The sequence below is a fragment of the Juglans microcarpa x Juglans regia genome, chromosome 2D, assembly GCF_004785595.1.
Source record: "Juglans microcarpa x Juglans regia isolate MS1-56 chromosome 2D, Jm3101_v1.0, whole genome shotgun sequence".
Taxonomy (NCBI): Eukaryota; Viridiplantae; Streptophyta; class Magnoliopsida; order Fagales; family Juglandaceae; genus Juglans; species Juglans microcarpa x Juglans regia.
The window spans coordinates 28,357,676-28,383,187 of record NC_054596.1 but is presented as its reverse complement, the minus strand read 5'-3'; the positions used below and the strand labels follow the sequence as shown (position 1 = coordinate 28,383,187).

The window sequence follows — 25,512 nt, the reverse complement described above, 5'->3', positions numbered from 1 at the left end:
AGAGTAGGCAGTGTTAAAGAGGTTTGATGTTCGCAGAGGAATAAGTACCCGATGGTACAAGTATTTATTTGAGAGTCTTAGTTAGTAATTTGGTTATTTTCAGTTATTTTGATTTGATGGATTAAGGATATTTTCGAGTCTTTTGGAGAGTTTCAATTTATTTTATTAAGAATTTATGTATTGTCCTTATGAAGGAACATAGATATTTGGTTTGAGTAAATGAATATTTTTATGGAGTTTTTGGATTATTTATAATTGTGTTATTGAAGTTTGATGTTAAGTATTAATAGTTAACTCTCCGGACCTTCGAGAACGGGGCGTTATAGAGATGAGATGAAATGATTTGTAAATAGTAGTGAAATAGTTTGAATTAATATGTATTATGAGGTTTTGGGAAAATAGAGAAAAAATTGAATAAAATATTATAAAGTTAAAATATTATTAGAATATTGTTTTTTAATATTATTTTTGTTTTAAGATTTGAAAATATTGAATTATTTTTTGTATTTTATTTGAAAGTTCGGAAAAGTTGTATTAATTAGATAATAATTAGGTGAAAAAATTGAAGATTTGAAATTGAAAAGTGAATGCGTTTGTGGTGTTTATATATTGAGATGAGATGCGATGGGTTGAAAGGATTTTGCTATCCAAACCAGGCCTAAGGATGACGAGGGCATGACCTTAATTTTTAACAACTAAAAAGTACAAGAAATTCTTTAGGACAAAGAAAGTAGCAAATATTAGAAGTATTAAGAAAAAAAATTGATAAGAAGGTGACTCTGGTGTGAGCAAGAGGGGAGTAAGAGCCTAAGAAAATTACATGTCATTTATGTTTTTAGATACGCTATGGCAGAATGTCCAGGTTATTTTTTTTTATGGAAACAGACTTATTTCATTAATGAACCGAAGTTACAAATGTGACTTATCAATACATGGAAAATCCAGACTATAAGCCAAATTATTCATCAGCTATGGGGCTTCCCCACACACAAATTCCTTTGTGGCAAATATTGTCTTAGCTTCTAAAAAAATCTTTCCTAACAGAGAAAACGCTCTGTAAAATAAACTTCACGGTCCCTTTTGTCCTCCCAGGGAGGAAGAGTATGGGATCCTGCTATGGACACCAAAACCAATAGCCTATTTCTATTATATTACTAACTAAATTAACAAAAAAACTACAAATAAAACACAACCAACTACAAAGCCACAAGAACCTGCGTGAACTTGGACGTCACACCTACTGCAAGTATCGACAACTCGAGCCCCGACGGCACGAGTACCCAGCTCACACATGAGCAAACAACCTCCATTGCGTAGGCAACACCTACGCACGAGCACTGGTAGTACGACCACCAACCATAGCATCGCTAGCCTGTCTCGAACATCTCTTGCCCTAGATTGTGCCCGACCCAAAGGCTCAACACCTCACTCGGTCAAAATGACGAAACAGAACAACAACAAAAATACTACAAATGAAAGTGATGAACAGTGCACATAGCGTTAGTGGTGGCGCGTACAGTACACTGATCACTTTGGAAGGAAAGTCAACAGTCAATTTTAGAAGTCCCGAAGTCAGGGATTCCAAAGAAGCCGACTATGGCATCAGCAGAAGGCTCCTCGGTGTCGTGTCGCTTAATGGCCAAGCGCAAACGAGATCTGGAACTTCTTCCCTTGTGTGCGGGCTACGCTCCACTCCGATGGACACTGGATTCAATGTTCTTGAAGATCGGAGGCTAGGCATCATCCCGGTGGGGCGCGTGTTGAAGGGTGTAGCTGGTCTTGAAGAATGTCCTGGTTATGAATAGTCCAAAGAAAAGAGTTCCATACAATATACTTTCACTGATACATGGTCAAGTGACGATTCTTCAGCAATGAAGAATAGGATTTTATGGCCTTTTTTCGCCTCCAATGCTAGTAGACATGAGTAATCTAATGATGATTCTGGGGAGAAGGATGACATTATGGAAGCTTATAATAATCACTTTGAGAAATTAACTAAACCGAAGAGGCTGAGTAAAATACCTTCAACTACTTAATGAGAATGAAGAAAAAAAGGAAAAAGGAAAATAAAATTCATTGTTGAATTGATTGATTCTCATGTTGCTTGTGATAATTTAAGATACATATTGTTTGTTCTTATAAATTTGTCTGATTCATATACCTAGATTGTAACATCCCGTCCCACTAAGGCTTGTAAAGATAGAGAAACCGGATGTTCCTAATATTAAAATATACTTTCTTTGTGCCAGGTATAAAGATCCCACAAATAAGATTTTCACTGAATATTTTAATAAAAGAAATCTCTTAAAACAAACATTTATTCAATAGGAGTTATTTAAATATACTAGTCTAACTTGCGCTACACATTGCGGAAATATTAATCAATTAATAGTAAAGAATAAAAATCTAAATCTTTTTTCTAAGCCTCAAGTCTCATTGTCAATCTCACTCTCTTGGACAACATTCTTGCTTGCAGAATCCTCAAAATCCTCCTCACCTAAGGTGGAAAAATATTTAAAACTAATTAAAATGAGTCAAATACTCATTAAGAACAATATCATGCAGTAAACATAATATAAAACATTGGGTTTTTATTTAACATTAACATTCTAAAATACCATTAATTTTAAGCATACAGAAATATTAACCTTTAAGCATTAAGAAACATTCTTTTACCCAACCTCGAAACATAAGCATTGATTTTCTTAACTTCAATCATTAATCACTCTTATTGTAACCTCATTCTTAATGGTCATTTACACACTGTTAACCCCCACGTGTTAGGGTTAGCGACTCTTGCGATCAATGGTTCTAGCCATAGCCATAGTCATTGCCAGTGATGCATTCTGACATTGTCATACATCCCAACCTCATATGGCCAGTTCATTAACTTAATCAAACACATGTAGTCATATCATTCATTTTCTTGTCTTTCTATAACCTTGCCTTAACTTTCATTCTTTTAAAAGAAATAGATAGTCATACTATATGGTATTTAGTCACACATCAGTCATGTAGTTCTAAAATCATAAAACATATTTGATCTTAAATAGGGCTTGGGAAACGAGGCTATCAATGAAGGGCTCATACATGCATAAATACTTTTATAAAATATGTACTACATATGTACGTTTGGAAGAGACCTTATAGTTTACCATAAAGCAATGTGTAGAAAAACATGATTGTAGTTATTTACCTCAGGCCCTATGCAATCTAAACTAATCATGTGTTTCTCCAAATCTCTCAGCCAAACCTATCGATTGTTAATCATTATGCATACTATATTTCAAGTATGGATTTCTCGATTTGTCGAAGTCTCCTGGCGGTCACTATTCCTCACCTATCAGGTGCAATGTTTATGGCATGCTCAGTTTAATGCTTATGACATATTCGATCTAAGGCTTGTGACATGCTCAGGTTAGGGCTAGCCTGAGCAATGCTTGCTCGGTTTAGGGCTTAGCCCAGAAATGCTTGCTTAGTATAGGGCCCCTGTGACTCTCTCTCTCTCTCTCTCTCTCTCGCTCTCTCTCCTATTTACACTAATATATCATGGCATGCTTAGGGTTTTAATACATCTAGTGAAGAGGATGTTTAACTAAGGCAAACCAAGTCATACAAAGGAAAGGTGGAGGCCGAGAGGGTTAGTGTTTGTAACCTCAAGTCTGTATGGCATGTGGAGGAAGTACTCTAACAACTTCTGTAATGCCCGTCCTTGTGGTGGGACTTTTTATAAAATGATTTTAGAAAAGACGATAGTAATTACCGTTCGATTTAAAACTTTTTACTTCCATACCCAGGGTGCAAGACTCTACGTTATAAAATAAATGTACTTTGAGAATAAAAGAGGCCTCTCATGCAATTAAAACTCTCATGCTTAGACTTCCGTGCTCTTCTCCATGGGCCGTGTCCGTCCTAATGCGTACTGCTCATTTATTTATTGTGGGAGAGGGGTATATATAAAAACTAAAATGAGTCGATGACTCGTAAGCATTACTTTATACAGTTAAAATATAATAACATAGGTTTTCAGTCATGTATTCATCATTCCATACATACATACTAATCGAACATGCATGCGTGCGTTCATTTCAAAACGTCACTAGATGGGGTTTTTCTTTAAAAATGGACATTCTTTTTGTAAAACGTTTCTCTCGTCAATGCCTTCATTTCTTCAAGAGTGCGATGCATTCATACATTCATACGTTCATACATTCATACATTCATACATTCTTTCTTATCACTTTCATTGGCATGTACACACTGTTACACCCCATGTGTTGGGATTAGCGGTCTTCCTTTAGACTCGGACTCCGCCCGAAGCCACGGGTTAGGAATCCCTTTTCAGTCAGGAGGCAGCACTGGGTGCACTACCAGTACCACTTACCTGTCATTGCAATCTGCCCATTCATTGGTACCCTTTTCATTCATTCGTGTGGCCGTTACGTATTTTCATACATTAAACGTTCAATCCTTTCTTTTAGTTCATTTAAGCTCTTTCTTTCATTTAACAGTTCGTTCGTGGAAAACGTCATTTAAAAGCATGGGCTTAAAGACCATCTTTCATGGCATCCGTAAAACATCATTTCATGGCATCCATAAAAGTATCAGTTCGTAGGGACCTTTTAAAACAACATACTTTCTTTGCATCATTTAAAGCATCAGACACAAGCCTCGACATTTCTTTTCTTGAAAAATACATACAATAGATACTGCATATAGTCATCCATTCACATGCGTACAATTAATACTTTTGGGTGCTTAAAAAGGGGCCGTCAAGGAGAGGCCTTTACATACTTATACATTTGAACAAACACTTAACATGCTTTCGCAAAAACGTCGTTTTGCAAGGCATCGTAAAAGAAAAGCGTTTCGTTTTCATTTTCATCTATTTTAGGAAACTCTAGAAGAGTATGAATGCAATACTTACCTAGACTCCATGCTATTTTCATATCATGCAGTCCATTCATGTGCGTGTCAGATGGCAACCTACATGCATACACATAACCTTGACGTCATACTTTATCTAATGCATAAGCAACTTAAACTAGAAATAGAGCTACACTCCAATTGGAACACTCTCCTTCTATCCCGTGCTCTTACGTGTCTTTTACTATGCTAAAACCTTCGGGATCTACTTACGGTCACTACATCCTCCAAACTCAAGGTCTTGCCTCGAGTGCTCATCCACTAAAGTGAACCCATGATTCACCTTAGGATTAATACACTAGGACCTTCGTCTTACTCTTCCTGTTGACCACATTCAGACGTATAATTCCGATTGACTGAATCACGCATCTCAATCCTAGACAATACACCCGTCACTGCCTCCATGCATCTTAGCTCACACTAATCCTCATTCTCATCCATGCAAGCCACACGGCTCCAAGCCAACTCTGAGGCTTAAGCACTATGCAACTATGCTTAGAACAGATTACCCATTACATATGGTGAAGCGCCCGGTACATGTGTCTCACCAGACTACACATGTACCTTACCCCTTCATCACCTAAGATCAACACATAACACGTTGATCACATGCTTGTAGGGACAACGTCAAACTCTGATACCAACCTTCTCTTAACCTGGCTAGCATGACTCTTCATGCTACCCGTCCCTTTTTGACAGTTCATCCCAACAATTAACACGACAAGACTCTATTCACAACTACGCCTTACATCACGGCATATAGCTCGAGACTACTTCTAAGCTACACCATGACCGTGTCACGTCACTTGACATTCCGCTACGCTATCTCTATGCCAACTCTTAACTCATCGTGAGTACAGTCCCTCGCGTACTCCTGTCACATCGTGACATCTCGTCATGTTTCTGCTACACCATTCCAACACTAACTCCTTACCCATCACAAGCACGACTGCCAGTAACCATGTCACTTCGTGACATTTCCCAGTCATGCTTCCACTGCGCACTCTTACACTTGTTCTGCCACTTCACACATACTCCTAGCCTTAAGTCAATCACCATGACACTTGTCACCTCAGACTACAGGTCACATCACAGCTACTTCAGGATACTGTTCCACAGTTCCCGACACTACTCATCATGCTCTACACCCATCAACCCCACAACCATCCTTATCTCTGTGACACGCCACACGCTATATCGCTGCACCTCATGGATTACACCCCACGTATACTCCATTCAAACACGTTACACCACATCACCATTATGGCATACACAACATATGATGCATCACTCCATCGCATGGAGTACGTTCCACGTGTACTCCTTTCACACATGCTATGCCATATAACCATTATGGCATACCCGCCATATGGTGCATCACTCCACCACATAGAGTACACTCCACGTGTACTCCCTCCATTCCACATTACACCAGGATGGTATATTTTACATATACTCTCCTTATGTCACACTACACCATGAGAGTACACACTCTCTTCCCAATCCACATAACGCCATGTCACCATTACAACACATATTCCCCAACCACACTACACAACACAGTCCACAACACACTTCCCAACTACGCCCAACACTTCACTACACAGCACATCAGAATATAACAAACTTCATAATACTAACAGCACAGTCCACAACCTAATCAACTAACAAATAACATAATTAATGAGGGATAGAGGGTTATACCATCGACGGGGTTGAGTTGTGCATTGTTCGCTAACCATCACGATTGATGACATTGGAAGGGACTTATGTGGTGGCTAACCCACGTATAGTGGCTATTTTGGCCATTGGAGATGGCTACGAGTGCGGATCTATGCGTAAAAGGTCTGGGTCGTGCTCTTGGAAGGGCTCATGGTGGCCTAGTGGTGGTTGGGGTGGCGAAGCACAGCGAAGCCGTGGGTTTCCAAGGGAAACCCGTGGGTCTCAAGGCATGGAAGTCGGAGGGAAGAGCTTGGATGGTCGTGGCTGGCCATGGGGGAGCTTAGGAGGTTGCTGGTGGAGCTGTGGTGGCAAGGTGGAGGCGGTACGGTAGCCTATGGCGGCGAATCTAAGCTAATGGGCGAAGAGGAGCCGTGGGAAAGTGAGAGAGAGTGAGCATGCGTGAGGGGTAGATCGGGGCTATGGGTGGTTGGGGTAGGCTGATGGTGGCCAGAGGAGTCTTGAGATGGTGGCTGGCCATCATGGGTGGCGGCGTACGGCGGTGGAAAGGAGAGAACCCGTGCATGAGGGAGGGGAGAGCCCCTGCGTGTGAGGGAGGCTATGGGCCTCGAGTCAAGGGGAGGAGGAAGCGGAGGGAAGGAGGAGCTCATGGAGGCTTTGGGTGGCCGTGGGTGGCCACGCACAGTGGTGCATGGAAGAGAAATGGGTTTTACCCATTTCGACTAACTTATCTTGAAAAGAGAGGGAGAGCTGTGCGTGGGGTTCACCAGTGGAGGGAAGGAGCTTGCCAGCATGAGGGGACGCCGGTGGTTGTGGCAATGAGACGAAGCGGGCACGGCGGTGCTGGGCTGGGCTGGGTTGGGCTGGGCTGAGAAAGAATTCGGCTAGGGGGAGGGGGTTTCAATCGGGTTCAAGTGGAGAGGGAGGAGAGAGAGAGAGGGGAGGGAAAAGTGAGGGAGAAAGAAAGAGAGTCTGGATTTTAATCCTGATCCCTTTATCTTGGGATCTTCAAAACGATCTAACAGTGGAGGATTAAAACACTGATTTGAAAATGTGTAAATATTAACTTATTTAAAAGCACTGAGAGGAAATAAGGTAGAATATTATTTAAACTAAACTTTAGTTTATAAAATAATATTCTTTCATCATTAATAAAATGATGAAGTCTAATTTAATATCTTTAAAAGAATAAACTATTTAATTAATTAAAGCTTTCAACATAATTTAAATGTCATAATATTTTAAATAACTGAAATCATTTTAATAATAATATTAAAATAATTTTCAACAATTATAATAGTTTTGGAGCTCTTCAAAAATATTATAATTGTCTTATTTAAAATCAAGTTTAGTTCAGTAACACTGGAAATACCTCATTTAAATATTTTCAATGCATTTAAAACATTGGGCGTACTTTAGAAATCACATAATATCTTTTGAAACACGCCATCGAGGTTCAGTACGCATTACAAGGCTCACAATCATTAGAGAGAAGAGCAGACTGTTGCATAATTTCCGTCCTCGAAATTTACTTACGTCAGAAAGAAGAAGCGTATGTAAGAAGGAAGGAGCAGAGTGTTACAACCTTGGTGGCTGAGACATATATTGGATGTGTGGTTGAGGGCCATGGTGCTATGATGGTTGTGTTGGTGGCAGGTGTGGTGTGCTAGGCGTGTGTGTGAGTGCTCGAATGTGTGGTGGTTTAACCTGTGACGTGTGTGTGAGAGGGTGTGAGGGAAAAGAAAGAAGACTTACCGACGAAGTGGGGTGATGCACAACGTGGGGAGGCTAGGGTGTGGTGGCCGAATGAGTGACTTGTAGAGGTGCAAGGGTGCAACATAAATCTTGAGGTGTAAAGTGAGTTCTAGGGTTCTATAAATAGGATTTTGTAGGGTGCAAGTCCAAGTGAGATGAGACTCCTAGTGTTTTGACTTAGTGAGGAATCTAGAATAGGCTTGGGGTCTTGATGTAACACCCCGCCTAAAAAGCTCCTTAGGCCTTAACCTTAGTAGCCTCAATCCCAATTAATTAGGAGTTGGACTATTTGAGAATGAGAACAAATTTGGATATTTGAGTTGATAAGAGGACCGTATACTTTGGGTTTAGAAGAATTAGTATAAGATTCTAGTGCAATATTGATTTTTGAGGAAAAATGAAATTTTTAGAGCTTGATTGGTTAGTAATATTATTTAGGAGAATTTTTTAGTGCTTTATTAATTTTGAGGATAAGAAGCCAAGAGGCCCATAAGAGAATGACACATTAATGGGCTAAGCAATTTGGGTTGAATATTTGATGGATTTGGAGAAGGCCCAAAGAGTGGTTTACTAAAGGCCCAAGCTTTTTGGGTATAAAGGCTTAAAAGAGGCAATAAAACTTAAGGGCCCTAATGCGCTAAGGATATGATGGATTAAGGTTAAGATGTTAAAAAGTCTTAGGCCCAATTTGGAAGATATAAAGTTTTAAGTCTATCTTGGAGGACACTAGAAAGTAAGCCCAATGAAAAGGACATAAGGTTATTGGGCCTAACTTAGTAAGAGTGAAAGGTATTAGGCCCAACTTATTAAGCATGAAAGATTAGAGAAATAAGCCCATTAGTAATTCTATTAAGGCCTTTAGAACCTTAGGACATTTATGGGTCAATCCTTAGAAGCCCTAAAACAAGTCTCATATGAGTGCAAGACTTGGTAGAATAGACTTGGCCCAAGTATGAGGAAGGCATAAGGCCTTTAGGCCAAGATTGGTATAGATTTGACTCATAGCCCAATTATATCAATGTGAGCCTTTCAACTCCCGTCTTTATGGATCTTGAGGTCTCTTTTAATCCCTCAAAATCTGGAAACAAGGCCCCCATTCACTCAAACACAAAAGCCCATGAACCATGAACCCACACTAAAGGCCCTTTTAAGCCCACAAGGCCCAAAACCGTGTTTTGTTTTATTTCACTCTTCATTTTGAAAGGCCAATACATCATACCATGGGTTTTCTCAAGCCCATGTCATACCCTAAGTACCAAAATTAGGTTTTGAAATTGGGTTAAGACCATTGATCAACTTACCTAAGATTAGTGATCTTTAAACCATGTTTTAAAGTTTAATTTTCTTACTTAATCTTTTTTAACCTTTTGATATGAAATTTTCTTATTTTATTACTCAATTATATTAGTCTTAGATCATACTAAGACCCTAGATAAACCTCCACATATGTCATTGGAGGAAATGACATATCAAATCCCAAAACTACACCAATCGGCACATATGTGTGCCCTGTGTGCATGGACTATTTTGCCCTTAAGCCCAATCTTCTTGTGCCTTTTTCTCAAAGTCATTATGGTCCTTAAACACCTCATGATACCCATTTGAACCCAGACCAAGCCTTGGATGAGTTTGGTCTTAAGAACCAAACCAAAATACCAAACCGATTTCACCTAGGAAGCTAGCTGGTTGCAAACTGATTTGGTTGAGTTTCAACAACCCATCTGCCATGGTTAAGCCACCACCCCATGCCACCTCCAACACCACCCAATACCCAAGAGGTCCTCATGGTCATCATGACCATTTGACTTAGTTTTCTGGCCCAAAGAAGACACAAAATTGAAGGCATCCAAGACCACTCCACTTGGCAACCACTTCCCTTGCATCACCTTATTTGAGCTGCACCTCCATGATCACATGATAGCCAATTCTCCATCTTCTACCACCTGAAAACGCCTTCAAGAAATGACCTTACCTCTGCACAATTCTGTCTTGAAGAAAAGCCAAGGAAATGAGTCAAAGTAATGATCAAATCTACCCATGGAAACCACTTGAACCTGCCAGCCCCTTTGGGTGGTTTTGATGATTTTCTCATCTCTCATCTGCACCATGACTTGAGTAGCCCCCATAGGAGCAATGTAGTAACTATAAAGGTGAAATCATGGTGGTTTAGGGCACTGTTTTGGTCTGCACAAGCTGATGGACTGAAATCTAAAAAACAAATCAGCCCTTACACCACCTCCCACCTCAACCAATCTCGTTGGACCAAGGCCAATGCCTCTACCCTCTTGGCCATCTATAAAAGGCCCATTCACCCCCTCATTCTTTCACACCTCCTCTACAGTTTCCCCTTGAGCATAGAGAGCAATCTTCCCTCTTTGCTCTTGAGAAAAACTTAAAGGTGAGTGAGTTGAGTATTCTTGGAAGTTCTTGAGAGTTCTTGTGCTAGGAGCTTGAGTGGGCTACGAAATTTGTAAGTTTTCTTGCCCTTGATCTTAGTTTACATTTGAAGCCTTGATTTCAAGTATTGGAGTGAATTTTGGTTGAGTTTAGAAAATGTTACATGCTTAATTCAAAATCGGGTTCATTAAGGATGGATTAAGTGTTTCAATTATTTTAAGTGGAAATTTAGCTATGGCATGTCTTAAGTATGTTTTAATATGATTTATTAATGTCTCAGAATGATCATGGAAGGTTTGATTTTTTTTATTAGAAGCATGCCATGATAGGTTTTGATTCTATCTTGTTTTGATCATCAAAATATTCATAGGTTTTAAGTAAATTGTGATTAAGGCTTGAAGTTTCATTTGTTCCACCTAGGCTTGATGATTTAAGCATATAGAAACCTTCTGATTGGGATAAGAATGAAATTTCCATATTTTGGTTAAGTTTTGAAAACATACTTTGATGATTTGCACTAAGAACATCAAATTTGATTGATGAAAGATTAATGAAGATTAAGGTTCTTAGCCATGATTAAGGGTTGGGATGAACTTGATTATCTAATAATTAGTCTTTATCATATCATTAAGAACTATAGTGATTTTTTGTGACTAAAGAGAATTTCATATGCATGCATTCATAGGGATTAATAGTTGAAATCACATTTAGACATCAACCAGAGTGCATGCCACAGGTTGGGATTGTTTGAGTTAGTTCCACTTTGAATTTTATAATTCTTAGAGTATGATGGTTTTAGAATATAAAAAAATATGATGTACATGAAGTATGGTTAAATTTGAGATTTGTTTGCAAATAGTAAAAATTTAGGGCCTTAATGACAATTTTGGAAAGTTTAGGGGTATTTTTATAAATATCCATTTTTGAAACCTTTGTTTATGAACCTCATCCATAGTAGTTTTAATCCTAACATAGTATGAATTTGATTTCAAACGCTACGTCTATTTCCAAACTCAGAAAGTTTGTAAGCTAACTTACTCTTAGATAATTTATTTATGATTCTTGTGTTAAACGTCACATTCATATTAAATGTCATTTTAAGCATGAAACATCATATGATACATCATTGAGTATTTGATTACTTGTTTACATGACATATGAAATTCTTACCATTTTAGCATATTGCATATATAAATATCATTTTTCATGAAGATTACTATGCATATGTCATGAAATATATTTTTCAAAGCATTGCATAAAAATAAATTTTTTCACGACCACAAAGGCTAGGATGGAGAATTATCCTAATGGAACTCCTCTGTCCACTTTGGAGTGAGTAAAAATGGATTGGTAACTCCTGGATTAACGAAGAACAGTCAACGAGTTTCGAATGAGTTCTTTTTAAAGAATGACAGAGTGAAGTCAAATGTTATGACACCTAATACTGGTTGGTGTATATGTTATGATGTTATAATTATGTTATTTTATATTATCAATACATTGAGAATGATGGCTACAGACAAAGACGTATTGTCATCATAAGTTGTGCTACGATCATCGACATGTGCTCACGGTGCATATGAGGAACTGTGTTGCTACCATACGTATGTTAATGAGGGTTTTAATAATGATGAAATGTTATAATTTTTTAAAGTAATGAGGTATGAAATGTCTCTTTAGAAATGTCATGTTTTTGAAATGAGAAAGTGAAAATGTTCTCTGAAAGAGAAAGTGCATCAAAGTTTTTCTGAAAATGATGAGGAACCTGGATGGGAGATAAGCACATTTTCCTGCATTTCCTATATTTCATATTTATCATTCTTTATGCATATTTTATCTTTGTGCAAGTTGGTTGTTAACTTATTGATATTTCATATAAATCTCACCTCTTGTAGACTCATTATCATTCCACTTAGAATGATAGAAGTTGTGCTAGGATTTGAAGAGGACGGAGTGGATGAAGTGCTGGATTCAACAGATTGAGGAGGAACTAGACCTCAAGGAGAGACTGGACTTGACCCCTATGTTTGTAACCTTAGTTCTTCATACTCTAGAATGCATGAAGCGTTTAAATTAACTTTAGAGACTTTTATGCTTAGCTTATGCTACTATGTGGTTTTGAACCTATGATGATCATTAATGCATTGAGGATATTTTTCGTTATTCTGGCATAAAGTTATATTTTCACCCTTAATCCGTTGTGAATATTGCGTTCTGCTAGTTGCATTTATAAGATGCATTACATATTAATTGTCATGTACATGGGTATGTAACCTTGAATTACATGTCCCGACGCTCTAAGCCTCCATTCCATCCCAAGCAGAAGTTGGGGGTGTCACACTTAGTCATCTTGGGATTTTTGGTTTAGACTAGGTCATCCTAGGGTTTTAGATTTAGACTAGGTTATCCTAGGGATGCCAGCATACCCTCTCTTGGTCTTAGTGGGCTCGGCCCTAGTTGTTGGGCTAAATCCAAAATTTGCTTTTAAATATAGAAATCCTAATCCTAGGGTCCACCTAACTTTCTTAAATTAGAATTTTCACCATACAGAGTCGAAAGCATGGGTGTGTTGACTAGTAAGCTCACAAATTCGAGTACTCAGGTAGTCTAGTCTTAAGCGGAAAGCCAGCAATCACACTCATATTCTTGACCAACCCCTTGAGATTATTCATCAAAAAATATCTCTTTTGTGCTGTTTGGGGTGAAACCTAAAGTAATTAGATTGAATAATATGGCCAAATTTGCCACAATGACGACAATAAGAGGCAAACCTTCGATGATGTTCTCTTAAGTGGGGCTACTTCCGTAGATATAGGAACATTGACAGTAACAATTTTGCCCCTCAACAATAGTAGGAACAAAATTCACTTTCCTTTTAGGACATTCTTTTACATACGAATAAGAAGGCATTAATGTCTCGTTTGTTTTTACAAATGAAATAAGATAAATTGAGATAAAAGTTAAAAATTGAATAAAATATTATTAAAATATATTTTTTAATATTATTATTGTTTTAGGATTTGAAAATTTTGAATTGTTTATTTTATCTTATGTGAGAATTTAAAAATATTGTAATGATTATATGAGATGAGATGAGATGAGATATATTGTAAAAACAAACGAGTCCGTTGCATGAGTTAGAAAAACATGATTATCCAACTCATTAGCATGTACCTAGAGTTGGGGAAAGTTTGGATTTTGTACCATTCACCCATTAAAGATGATTGGTAGTACTTGTCCTACTTAGATATATAAAGTTACATTGCATGTATAGGAGCGCATTTTCTTCATTATTATTATTCCGAGTGCATGTACTTTAGTTTTAAGGTTCAATTGCATATCCTGTTTATTTTTATATTTCATTGCAAGTATTGTAATAGGATGTTTGTTTTGTTAGAATATTTTCAAAATGTGGACTTCATTTGATTGCATATTTTGTATTTTATAGAAACGGATTAGATATATAGTTCATAATGGTACTTTAATTAAACCCAATATGTTGAATAATCATTTGGGGTTTTTGTACCTTAGTAATATAGGATTATATCCTATTTAATGTGGTAAATTACGTATGTAGGCCACGAAGCTTAAATGCTTTATTTTGGAAATTTCCTAAACCTTACGGGAAAGCTTAAAGGTTTTATTCTGAAAATTTCTTAAACCTTACTGAGATTCGAGTCTTTAATGGGAGAACTCCATAAGTTTTCTATATATAAGGCTAGGTCTCCTCTCCTCTCCTCTCCTCTCCGTACGTGTCTATTGACTTGCCCCATTATAGACTAACCTCTTATAGACTAATACTTTTGTGAGGAGTAAGGAGAGAGATTTGGTTGCTAACATATGTGGAGTATCAAGATTTGCTTTCAAGATGTCTTCCACAGATATATTTTCTAGACTATGATTTAATGATTGTGATTCTTATTCTTAGTATGATTTATATTATATACAACATGTTTAGGACAGCTTACCCCTTGTACCATTGGCTTATTTTAATGCATATTTGATCCAAAAAAAACAAAAAAAAAAAAACCTTACCCATTCTAGAGCGACTCTGTTTTGGGAAAAACATCTCTCCTCAAATCCACACATTGATTTCTTAATGGCATAGAGCAAGAGCGATTTCTTTCTTCGACGATCAAAATTTGGAATTCGGGGTTAATACAGAATTCAACAGAGGGAGAAATCTATAGGTGAAGTTTTGTTTAAAAAAAAAAAAAGGGGCTAAAATTGTGGTCAATTGATGCATATGCAATACATAGATCAGTACTGAAACGTCTTATATGTCGGACACCAAATCCAAGGCATCTTCGTCTGCTGATTTCTTCAACCGGTCCGCGGCCTTTTGAACCTACACAAGCATTGTAAATTATGAAAACACTTGCAAAGGTAATTCAAATCTGATGATAAATGTACTTATCGATGACATAATGGTAAAGAAATAAAAGTACCTCAGCATCCCAATTTGTTCTGGCCGTAAGAATAATTAGAGTTATCGTTTGCAAAAGAACTCCAATAATCATGCCCCACCAAATCCCCTGAACAATGCCATCATGCATCATCCCACTCCATTGTTATATATTTACTAAACGACAACAGAAGATATAAGATTTAGGGAGAACTGAGCGTGAGATTCAACTTACTGCTACTCCAAGACTAGTTTTGAAGCCAAGAACACATCCAATTGGAAGACCGATTATGTAGTATGTGGCGAGGTTAACATAAGCAACCACACCTTGCCATCCACTCCCAATTGCCACTCCTGAGATTTTGAAGATTAAGAAAAAAAGAAAAAAAAAAAAAAAACCCATCATGTTTGCTTCTATTTCATCTGCTGAGAGGATAGCATGTTAGATTTGTTACCTGAGAGGATAGGTTGAATGCCATTTAAGAAAACAGAAATGGCAAGCAATGGAGTCAACTCGGACACTGCCTCGATAACCTCAGTGTCAGTTGTAAAGAGTTTGCTCAATCCAACTTTAAAAACTAGAACAATGATGGTGAAAACTATGCTAATGAGGATGCTGGTTCCATTCACCACTAGTACTGAAAATTTTGCAACCCTTGGATGTCCTGCTCCAAGCTCATTACTGACTCGGACACTGCAACCAGGCACACGAAAACACATGCTTATTCCATTGTAATTTTACTGCTCATCTTTGTGGTAAAGGAAAATATAGGACAAGCAAAGGAAAAACATCTATTCTAGTTTTAAACCATTTTTATTGTCTCAGACAGACCTGGCTGCTGCGCTGAGGCCCAACATGAATTGCATGTCCCAGTTCAAGTAATTCATACTGAAATCATTGACATATTAGAAAAATTCAAGTTAGTTGACAATGTTTTCAAAAAGGGAAAAATAAAAAAGAGGAAGCAGTGATAGAGGTTTGACTTACCAAATAGAAATAGAGTCCAGTGAGATTGTAGGATTGGGGAGGAGCCCTGATATAAGTACTAATCCTTGGTTGTACCATATCTCCAAACTGCATTTAACATTATGATTAAATTCTATTAAATTATTGAAATTAGAAAAAAAATAAATGACGGAAGACAAAAGGGAGAGGGAAACTTTTTGTACGCACCACAACATGACAGCAGAAGCCACAGTAAGCTTGAAATAAGGCCAGATTCCTTTGAAGGCTTTGATTGAGAAACCAGTCCAAGTTTCCTTGCAGGAGGGGCTTAACAGAATATAAAGCCCATTTAAAATGACCAGAAGCCACCAAGAGAAGCTTAGCGTCAGAGCAGCACCCAAAAGCCCGTAGTCCAAAACGTAAACTGCTAACCATGTTATTAGAATATGGACGAGGAATACCCCAACAGACATGAATGCCAGAGGATTTACAATGTTCTGTGCTTGGAGAAACCTCTGCATCGGGCAGCTAATTGCAAAGGCATACAGTTGGGGTATCAAACCGCGGGCAAAAATCTGGCCTTCTTCAGCTATGCTGGCCGATTGCCCGATTGCTACTAGGATTGGGCCGGAGAACCAATATAGAAAAGTAAGGAGAACTGCTGCTCCCAGGTGCAAAATTATTGCTCTTTGGCATATGACACCCATTGCAGCGTACTTCTTGGCCCCATATGCTTGTCCACAGACAGTTTGCACAGCACTGGCCATACCCAACTGTGGTTTGAGAGGGGAAAAAAAAAATTTATAAAACGGAGAAACAGTAAAACAGACCTAAAAGGGCTAGAACAAATTAAGAAGATAGAATTTATGCATGAAGAAAGGCTTTCTTTTTAATAGTTTCAATGCCAGTCCTGAACTATGGAGTAAAATTAGCAAGTCATATATACCATAATCCCATACGCGAGACCTTGAATTCCAACGCTAGCAATAGAGGCCCCAGCAAGCTCCAACGACCCCAAGTGCCCAGCAAAGGCCAGGGTCACAAAGCTTAGCATATAATTGAATATGGAAACAATAATCGATGCCCCTGAGAGAATCCAGAGGAGCCTCGACTCCCACCCTACTAACCGAGGCCACCATCGTTTTGCAACAGGTCGGTGCTCCAAGAACTCTTCGATTGCGACGGACGACAAGTCGGGAATCCGAGCGTGTGAGTCGAGCCCAAGCAATAGCGGCTGGTATTCTGCAGAGCCCATGGTTCGCTGCCCCAAGAGTGAGCGTGCAGCAGTCTTTTTTGCACACTCGCCTGATATTTTGAATGAGCTGAAATGTCACTCGGCTGTGCATATGAAGGGAGTTTTCAAAGCTTGATAGATAGATAATCTACCATTCCATTACTCAGGCACCAACCAATTTACCCGTGTTCAGGTGAGGAGAGAGGGGTAGCTAAAACTAACTAGTTCGGTCAAACCTAACCACTTGGTTATGGATAATTTTTATTTGGTTTTGGATAAGTTTTTTCTAATGCCTTTTAATTATTAAAAATTTTATTTATCATCCACATTTTATATATAATTTTTTGAATGATTTGTCGAAAAATTTAATTAATTTAGAAGGAATAAAATAAAATAAAATAAAATAAAAATAAAAATAAATAAAAATATGTATAATATATAATGTATAAGATGATAAGTAAAAAGAGGTTTGATTATTATTATAGTCGAAAAGAATGACTCAGCAATTCGAGCAAAACCGACAAGGAAAATACAATTCCAAACGTCCAAAGCCGTTTCCCATAAAAGAAAATTGCAAGCGCCAGCTGGCGCCCAAACGGGGTCGGTTTACTCGGAGCTTTTGGAAGCGGGATTCTCACTTCCAAATGTTTTTGTTTGTATTATTATAATTGGTATACAGTTCGAAGTGGTGAGTTAGGTCAACACGTGCACCTAATAATATAGATGAGACAACTTTTCTTCAACGCAGCGTTAACCATTAAAAATGACCGTACGGCACTAACGAGAAGGAAAAGAATCGACCCAGGCCGGAGGAACTTGACAAAACTCAAAAGGCCCGTTTTAAATTGCCTAGCAAAACTCTTTAATTTTTTTATTTACAGTTAGCTAATGATGTCTGACAAAGATTTTGATCAAAGCTGTTAAGATCTCAATTGTTATTACAGGAATAACGATAGAGATGATGGGAATGGACGAATGATGGTAGTTGTAGGATTCTGTAATGCAGCGTGCAATGAGGAAGGAAATGGCAATGGAAGTATACTGCTACTGCAAGGATAAACAAAGGCCACATGCTGAATGATGAAATGCAAAAGAGATAATGGATTGCTACGGGAGTGCTTGGAGGGCTCTCTAACCTTCTTACAAATTCCACTACTGCAATATTCTCGATGCCTAACTTCCTCTCTGATTTTTTCTTTATCCTTACATTTCTCTAACATGTAACTAATTATTAGAGGTGTAAATTCAAACTGAAAACCTGTCCGGACTGGACCGGTTTTATTGATTTTGAATCGGTCCGGTCTGGGACCGGTTCTTAGAATGTGAAAACTGGTCAGTTCTGGTCCGATTCCGATTTTAAGATTTTTCATATCGGACCGGACCGATTGATAAAAAATATATATAAAAAATAATATTTGATTTATTGTATATATAAGTTTTATACAAAATATTATATATATATTAATATATATAAGTTTTATATTTTATGTGTAATTATAAATTTTTATATATAATTTTATATATTCATATATGAAATAATTCCTTATTATAATTTATAAATTATTACATAAAATGTTAATGCTAAATCACTAAAAGTTTATAACTAATACAAATAGTCTAACATAAACTAATGACTATAGTTATACTTATAATTAATACTACAAATTTTTACTAAAAGTTTATAACTAATACTAATATTAAATATATGGTTTATAACTAATACTAATATATAACTTATAACTATACCAATAGTCTAATATAAAGTATAAAACATATTTTTTTAAATCAATTTTTTTTTATAAATCAATTTTTAATGACAAATTGTGAAACTTACATTTTAAAAAAATCGAAAAATGGGACTGGACCGGTAAAACAGAAAGTACCGGTTTAGGAGGGTAATCAGTGCGTAATCGGTTTTAGAAAATATAAAATCGCTACATACCGATTCAATCCTAGATTTTATCCAAACTCGGACCGGACCGGACCGGACCAGTTACACCCCTACTAATTATTGCATTTGCTAAACTAACCTTGAGAAACTTAGACTTAACTGATAGACTCAAAGAAAGACTTTATACGCAGGTGTCACCTAGCACGCAGGCCAAACGCCGTATAACTCGCTAGACTCTAAAACCCATTGTCAAAACGCTCCATTTGAAGTTTATAACTCAAACGGTACGCATTACATTATTAAAAGCCCCACCCAGAATAAAACCCAAAAACACACGCACACGTCTCTGCCTTTAAGCTGCAACGCCCCGTTTGATCTCACTTCCTCCTTACTCGCACGACGTCGTCCCAGTTCAAGCCCCTTACATTCACTTCGAAACCCAACACTTCATTGCTTCTTCTCCACTTAGCTCTCTCACAGCCACTCATCTTCTCTGCTAGGGTCTCTAACGTCGGCTTCATAACAAAATCCCCTCCATCAAAGCACCATGCCCACAAGGTGTGGGTATAGGGCTTGAAGACTCGTCAAAATTTTCCAACTATTTACCTCCGTGGGTATTCCAACTCATTTCACAAGGACCTCCGTGATGGCTCGATCTCCCTGCCGTTTCATTCACCGCTCAAGAACTTGCTCAAGCTCCGGCTTCACCTCTCCCATGTGGTTAGTGGGTGGCAAGGAGGGAAAGACTTGAATTAGGTCCCAACTTTCTTTTCAGACATGAGACATGAAAAGTGGGATGGATCCTTAAAAGAATCTGGAACCTTCAATCTGTAAGCCACAGAACCCACCTTTCGTTCTATCTGAAAGGGCCTATAGTACCTAGGGGCTAATTTTAAATTGTGTCTCATTGCCACGCTTTTTTGTCTATAAGGCTGTAATTTCAGATAAACCCAATCATCTACTTCGAATGTTCTTTATGTTCTCTTTCTATTTGCAAACTGTTTCATGCGATTCTATGCTTCACTGAGATTGTTCTTTAACAACTGAATTATTTGATCTCTACTTCTCAAAACTTGATTTGCTGTGGCATTACTGATGGTACCCGGAACATAGGATATTAAGGTCAGGGAAAGGTGTCCATACACAACCTCAAACGGTGTCATTTTAGTAGAGGTGTGATAGGTGGTGTTACACTACCATTCTGCTATAGGCACCCATTGGGACCAGATCTTAGGTTTCACACTCGCATAGCACCTCATATAACATTCTAGACTCTTGTTGAGAGCTTCAGTTTTGCCGTCCGTCTGAGGATGATAAGTTGAACTGTAGTCTAAGGAAGAACCTTGGGAGTGAAATAGAGCTTGCCAGAAGGCACTTACGAAAATGGGATCCCTATCTGACACCATAGACCTAGGAACCCGTGCAACTTGAACACATTCTTCATGAATTCCTCAGCTACTGATTGAGATGTATAGGGATGAGCTAGAGCTATAAAATGGGCATATTTTGAAAAGCGAACCACCACCACCAAAATGACACTGAATCCCTTAAAGTTAGGTTACCCATCAATAAAATCAAGGGCTATATCAGTCTAGGGCTGATTTGGCAGGGGTAAAGGCTGTAGTAATCCCGCTGGATGTGTAGTCTCATTTTTCACCGCTTGACAAGTGTTACACTCTCTAACCAGCTGCTTAATATCCTTCTTCATTCCATTCCAATAGAAATCACGCTTGGCCCGTTGATAAGTTTTTAAGTACCCGGAGTGGCCAGCTTGAGGATTATGGTGAATTTACTGCATAACCTTTTTTTGAAAATCTGAATCAGGAGCCAACACTAGTCTTCCCTTCTTTATAATTAAACCTTGTTGTAAGGAGTAACCCTTTGGAATTCCTTGGTTAGTATGCAGCTGCTTGCACAAGTCAGCAAGTTCCAAGGAGGTTTGGTAACTCATTTTTAATCCTTCTATCCAAGTAGCTATTGGAAATGAAATCATACCCAAGCACTCAGCCCCTTTTAACTCCTCCTCCTTTCTAGAAAGAGCGTCGGCCACCTTATTCTGCTTCCCTTTTTTGTACTCAATAGAAAAGTCGTAACCCATCAACTTGGTGATCCATTTCTGTTGGGTCTTTGTGCCCACTTGTTGCTCCAGCAAAAACTTAAGAGCTTGCTGGTCAGTTTTAAAAATAAAAGGTTTCCCTAAGAGATATGGCCTCCATTTTCGCACTGCTGTGACTAGAGCTAGCTGCTCCGTCTCATAGGTTGAGAGTAACAGTGTTTTTCCTTTAAGGGCCTGACTCGGGAAGCAAATGGGCTACCCACACTGCATTAACACAGCTTCGATCCCTCTCCCACTAGCATCAAATTCGATCACATACGGCTTGCTAAAATCAGGCAATTCCAACACTTGGGGGGGGGGGGTGAGAAACAGCCTGCTTTAGCACTGCAAAAGCCTCGCTGGTTTCTGGACTCCACAAGAAAGAATTCTTTTTGAGTAACAAGGTATGAGGGGCTTCAATCAGCCCATAATTACGGATGAATTTTCCGTACTACCCTGTGAGCCCTTGGAACTCTCTTGAGGCCTTCACATTCTTATGCTCCGGCCACTCCAACATTGTTGCAATTTTAGAAGCATCAGCCATCACCCCCTTATCATTGATTACATGGCCCAATAATCCACTTCATTCACTGCAAACCTGCACTTGGATTTTTTTGCATATAAACAGTGATATTTAAGCACCTTTAGGACTTCCCTTAGGTGTTCCAAGTGCTCCTCTCGAGATTTACTAGGCGTCAAAAAACACAAGGACAAGTTTCCTCAAATAGGGTCTGAAAACATCATTCATTAACCCTTGGAAGGTGGCTGGAGCGTTGGTGAGGCTAAAGGCATCACCAAAAACTCATAGTGACCCTCATGGGTCCTAAATGCGGTTTTGGGAATGTCACTTGGCACCACACGTACTTGGTGATAACCCGACCTTAAATCGAGCTTAGAGAAAATTACCGAACCAAATAGTTTGTCCAACAGCTCATCTATGACTGGAATAGGAAACTTTGCCTTCATCGTTTCCTTATTAAGGGACCTATAATCTACACAAAGCCTCCAACTTCCGTCGGCTTTTCGAACAAGCAAAACAGGTGAGGAAAATGGGCTAGAACTGGGCCTCACCACTCCTGACTTTAACAATTCAGCAACAATCTTCTCTATTTCCCTTTTATGGTAGTAGGGGTATCGGTAAGGTCGATTGGTTATAGGTTGGGTGCCCTCCTTAAGGATTATTCTGTGGTCATGGGTACGAGGTGGGGGTAGTCCTTTAGGCTCATTAAACACCTCTTTGAATTCCTGCAATAGTTCAGAAACATTCCCATCCAACTTCTTCTCTTTTGGTTCCCTTCCGCCCTCACACACAATTTGTAAAAGAATGCCCTTCCCTTTAGTCATAGTGGCCCTCAACAATTTTTCACTATCTTCCACCACTGAGGAATTCAATTTCAGCCCCCTTAATTCTATTGGCTTCCCTTCCCACACAAAACTCATCAATAGTTTTGCAAAATCTCACATTATAGGCCCAAGGTCTCTAACCATTGGACCCCAAGAACAATATCACAGCTAGCAAGATCTAATAAATGGAGAGGAGGTTGAAGTAATTACCTTGGACCTTTAAATGTACAGATCTGCATATCCCTTCACTGTGTAAGCCTTGCCCATTAGCTACTCTCACCCTCAAATTGATGGAGTAATCGACAACCAGCTTCAACTTCATGGCTAAAGTAGAGTCAATAAAATTGTGTGAACTGCTCAAGTCCACCAATATCACCACTTGTTCCCCCTTTATGCTACCCACTAGGCACATGGTTCTCACTGTGGGGGTTCCTGAAATGGCAGCCAAGGAAATCTCTAGCTCTTCTTTATGGTTGGGCAGTACTTCACCCATTTGATGCTCTTCTTTGTGCTGACTTGTCTCCGCTTTTTCTTCACTGTCCAGCTTTTTCTCTTCATCACTCCCATCTTCATCTCCTTGCAACAAATAGATTTTAGGGCTTTTACATTTATGCAGCGGGTTCCACTTCTCCTCGCAATGGTAACAGAAGCCCTTGCAACGTTTTTCATCCATTTGTGTTGAGTAAACAGGTTTAGTACCCCCCATAGGTTTTTTCCATGAATTTCTAGAGTAGGAACCTTGGAAAGGATTTCCCCCTCCCATAGGTTTAGTTACTTTTTTGGTACTATAAAGATATTTCTCTTGCATTTTTGCTAATCTATATGCTCCATTTAAATTTATAGGGTTAAGCATGCGGATTGGAATGCGAACCTCATCTTTCAAGCCGCTAAGGAAGCAACTCAACTTGTGAGAATCTGAGAGACCTCTCATGCGGTTGGACAGTGCTTCGAATTGACTCATGTAAACGGCAACAGTGCCTGATTGTTTCAACCCTGTCAATGCTTCCATTGGATCGTCATACACTGTGGGACCAAAGCAAAGAAGTAAGGCCCTGGAGAACATCTCCCAATCACAGACTAAACCACCATTTGTAGCCTCTTGGAACGAGACAAGTGCCTCTCCTTCCATGTAGTAAGATGCCATCAATAAACGATGAGGGAGTGGGGTTTGGTGGAACTCAAAGTAGTGGTTGGATTTAAAAAGCCAAGCAGCTGGGTTGGACCCTTGGAAATGAGGAAATTCCAGTTTTACACCTCTGGAATTGAATCTTCTTGGGTCCTGATTTTCAAATTCCAGTTAGAATTGATGGTGTGGGGGTGGTGGTGGAGGAAGAGGGGGAGGAGCAGGGTTGTTTTGTTGGATGAGAAGAGTTCGTAGCATGTCCTTCATTTCCTAGACATCAGCTTTGACCTCGCTGAGTTCCTGTTTAGTCTGGTCCACTTGAGCCTGTAGAGTATCATTTTGTTGCTGCTGTTGATGTTTAGAATAGGTATTGTCAGCCATGGTGTAATGAGATAGATTTTTGGTAGAATTTGTGGTGTGGTGTGGTGTGGTGTGGTGTGGTGGTTGTTTGGATGTAAAAAAAATGGCTATTTATATGGAGTTTGGTGGATGTTTATGTGTGAAATGGTGGCTGTTTGGTTGTAATGTGGTGGCTATTTGGATGGGATTTTCTAGGTAGGACCGTATGGCTACTGGTACCAATTGTTAAGCCTTCAATTGTTATTACAAGAACAACAATGGAGATGATGGGAATGGAGGAATGATGGTAGTTGTAGGACTTTGTAATGCAGCGTGTAATGAGGAAGGAAATGGCAATGGAAGTATACTGTTACTGCAAGGAAAAACAGAGGCCACAAGCTGAATGATGAAATGCAAAAGAGATAATGGATTGCTACGGGGCTCCCTAACCTCCTAAAATTCCACTACTACAATATTCTCGATGCCTCACTTCCTCTCTGATTTCCTCTTTATTCTTACATTTCTCTTACATGTAACTAATTCTTGCATTTGCTAAACTGACCTTGAGAAACTTAGACCTAACTGACAAACTACGAATAGAAATAAATGAAAGACGATACGCAGGTGTCACCCGGCACACAGGCCAAATGCTGCGTATAACTCCCTAGACTCTAAAACCCAATGTCAAAACGCACCGTTTGGAGTTTATAACTCGAACGGTGAGCATTACATTATTAAAAGTGCCACCCAGAATAAAACCCAAAAACACACGCACACTTATCTGCCTTTAAGTTGCAACGCCCCGTTCGATCTCACTTCCTCCTTTCTCGCACGACGTCGTTCCCAGTTCTAGCCCCTTACATTCACTTCGAAACCCAACACTTCATTGCTTCTTCTTCACTTAGCTCTCTCACAGCCACTCATTCTCTTCTCTGCTAGGGTTTCCAACGTTGGATTCATATCAGAAGCTATGACTTTGCTCGATTTCATTGGTGCTGGCAGACATTTTGGGGCTTGCTTCATCGAACATGTGTAACAAAGCCGGGAATTAGCCAATGGGCCCAAAACATAAGTAACTTCTTCGAAAATTGTTGGGTAAGTCTTGGTTAAACTTAAGGGTTTACATCCAGATCAGATTTTTTATAGCACCTAGCTCCAAGATATGGCCCAAGCACGCAGAGAAACTCATCCGCCTGTAAAACAATGTCGTTTGGTGAGAGAATTTCTACTCTCTTTTGCCTCTCTTTTTTCCCCCCAACGTTATTCTCCTCCACGTGTTTCTCTCCTCACTCTCGCTTCTCTCTCTCCATTTTACTCTGCCCACTCTCACAATTTTTCTCAATCCCCACAGATTTTCTTTGGTTTCCCACTTTCTCC

General features: G+C 38.9%; 1 protein-coding gene across 1 annotated transcript; it reads right to left on the bottom strand.

The window, feature by feature from the left end:
- Positions 1–14,828: 14,828 nt before the first annotated feature.
- LOC121250668 (protein DETOXIFICATION 41-like) lies at positions 14,829–17,439 on the bottom strand. Its single transcript, XM_041149852.1, has 8 exons — positions 17,056–17,439; positions 16,338–16,882; positions 16,152–16,238; positions 15,996–16,052; positions 15,619–15,857; positions 15,399–15,517; positions 15,207–15,293; positions 14,829–15,106 (listed from the first exon to the last, which is right to left on the bottom strand). The coding sequence occupies exons 1-8, from the start codon at positions 17,362–17,364 to the stop codon at positions 15,035–15,037; spliced, it is 1,515 nt and encodes a 504-aa protein (XP_041005786.1). The 5' UTR covers positions 17,365–17,439; the 3' UTR covers positions 14,829–15,034.
- Between the last annotated feature and the right edge of the window lie 8,073 nt (positions 17,440–25,512).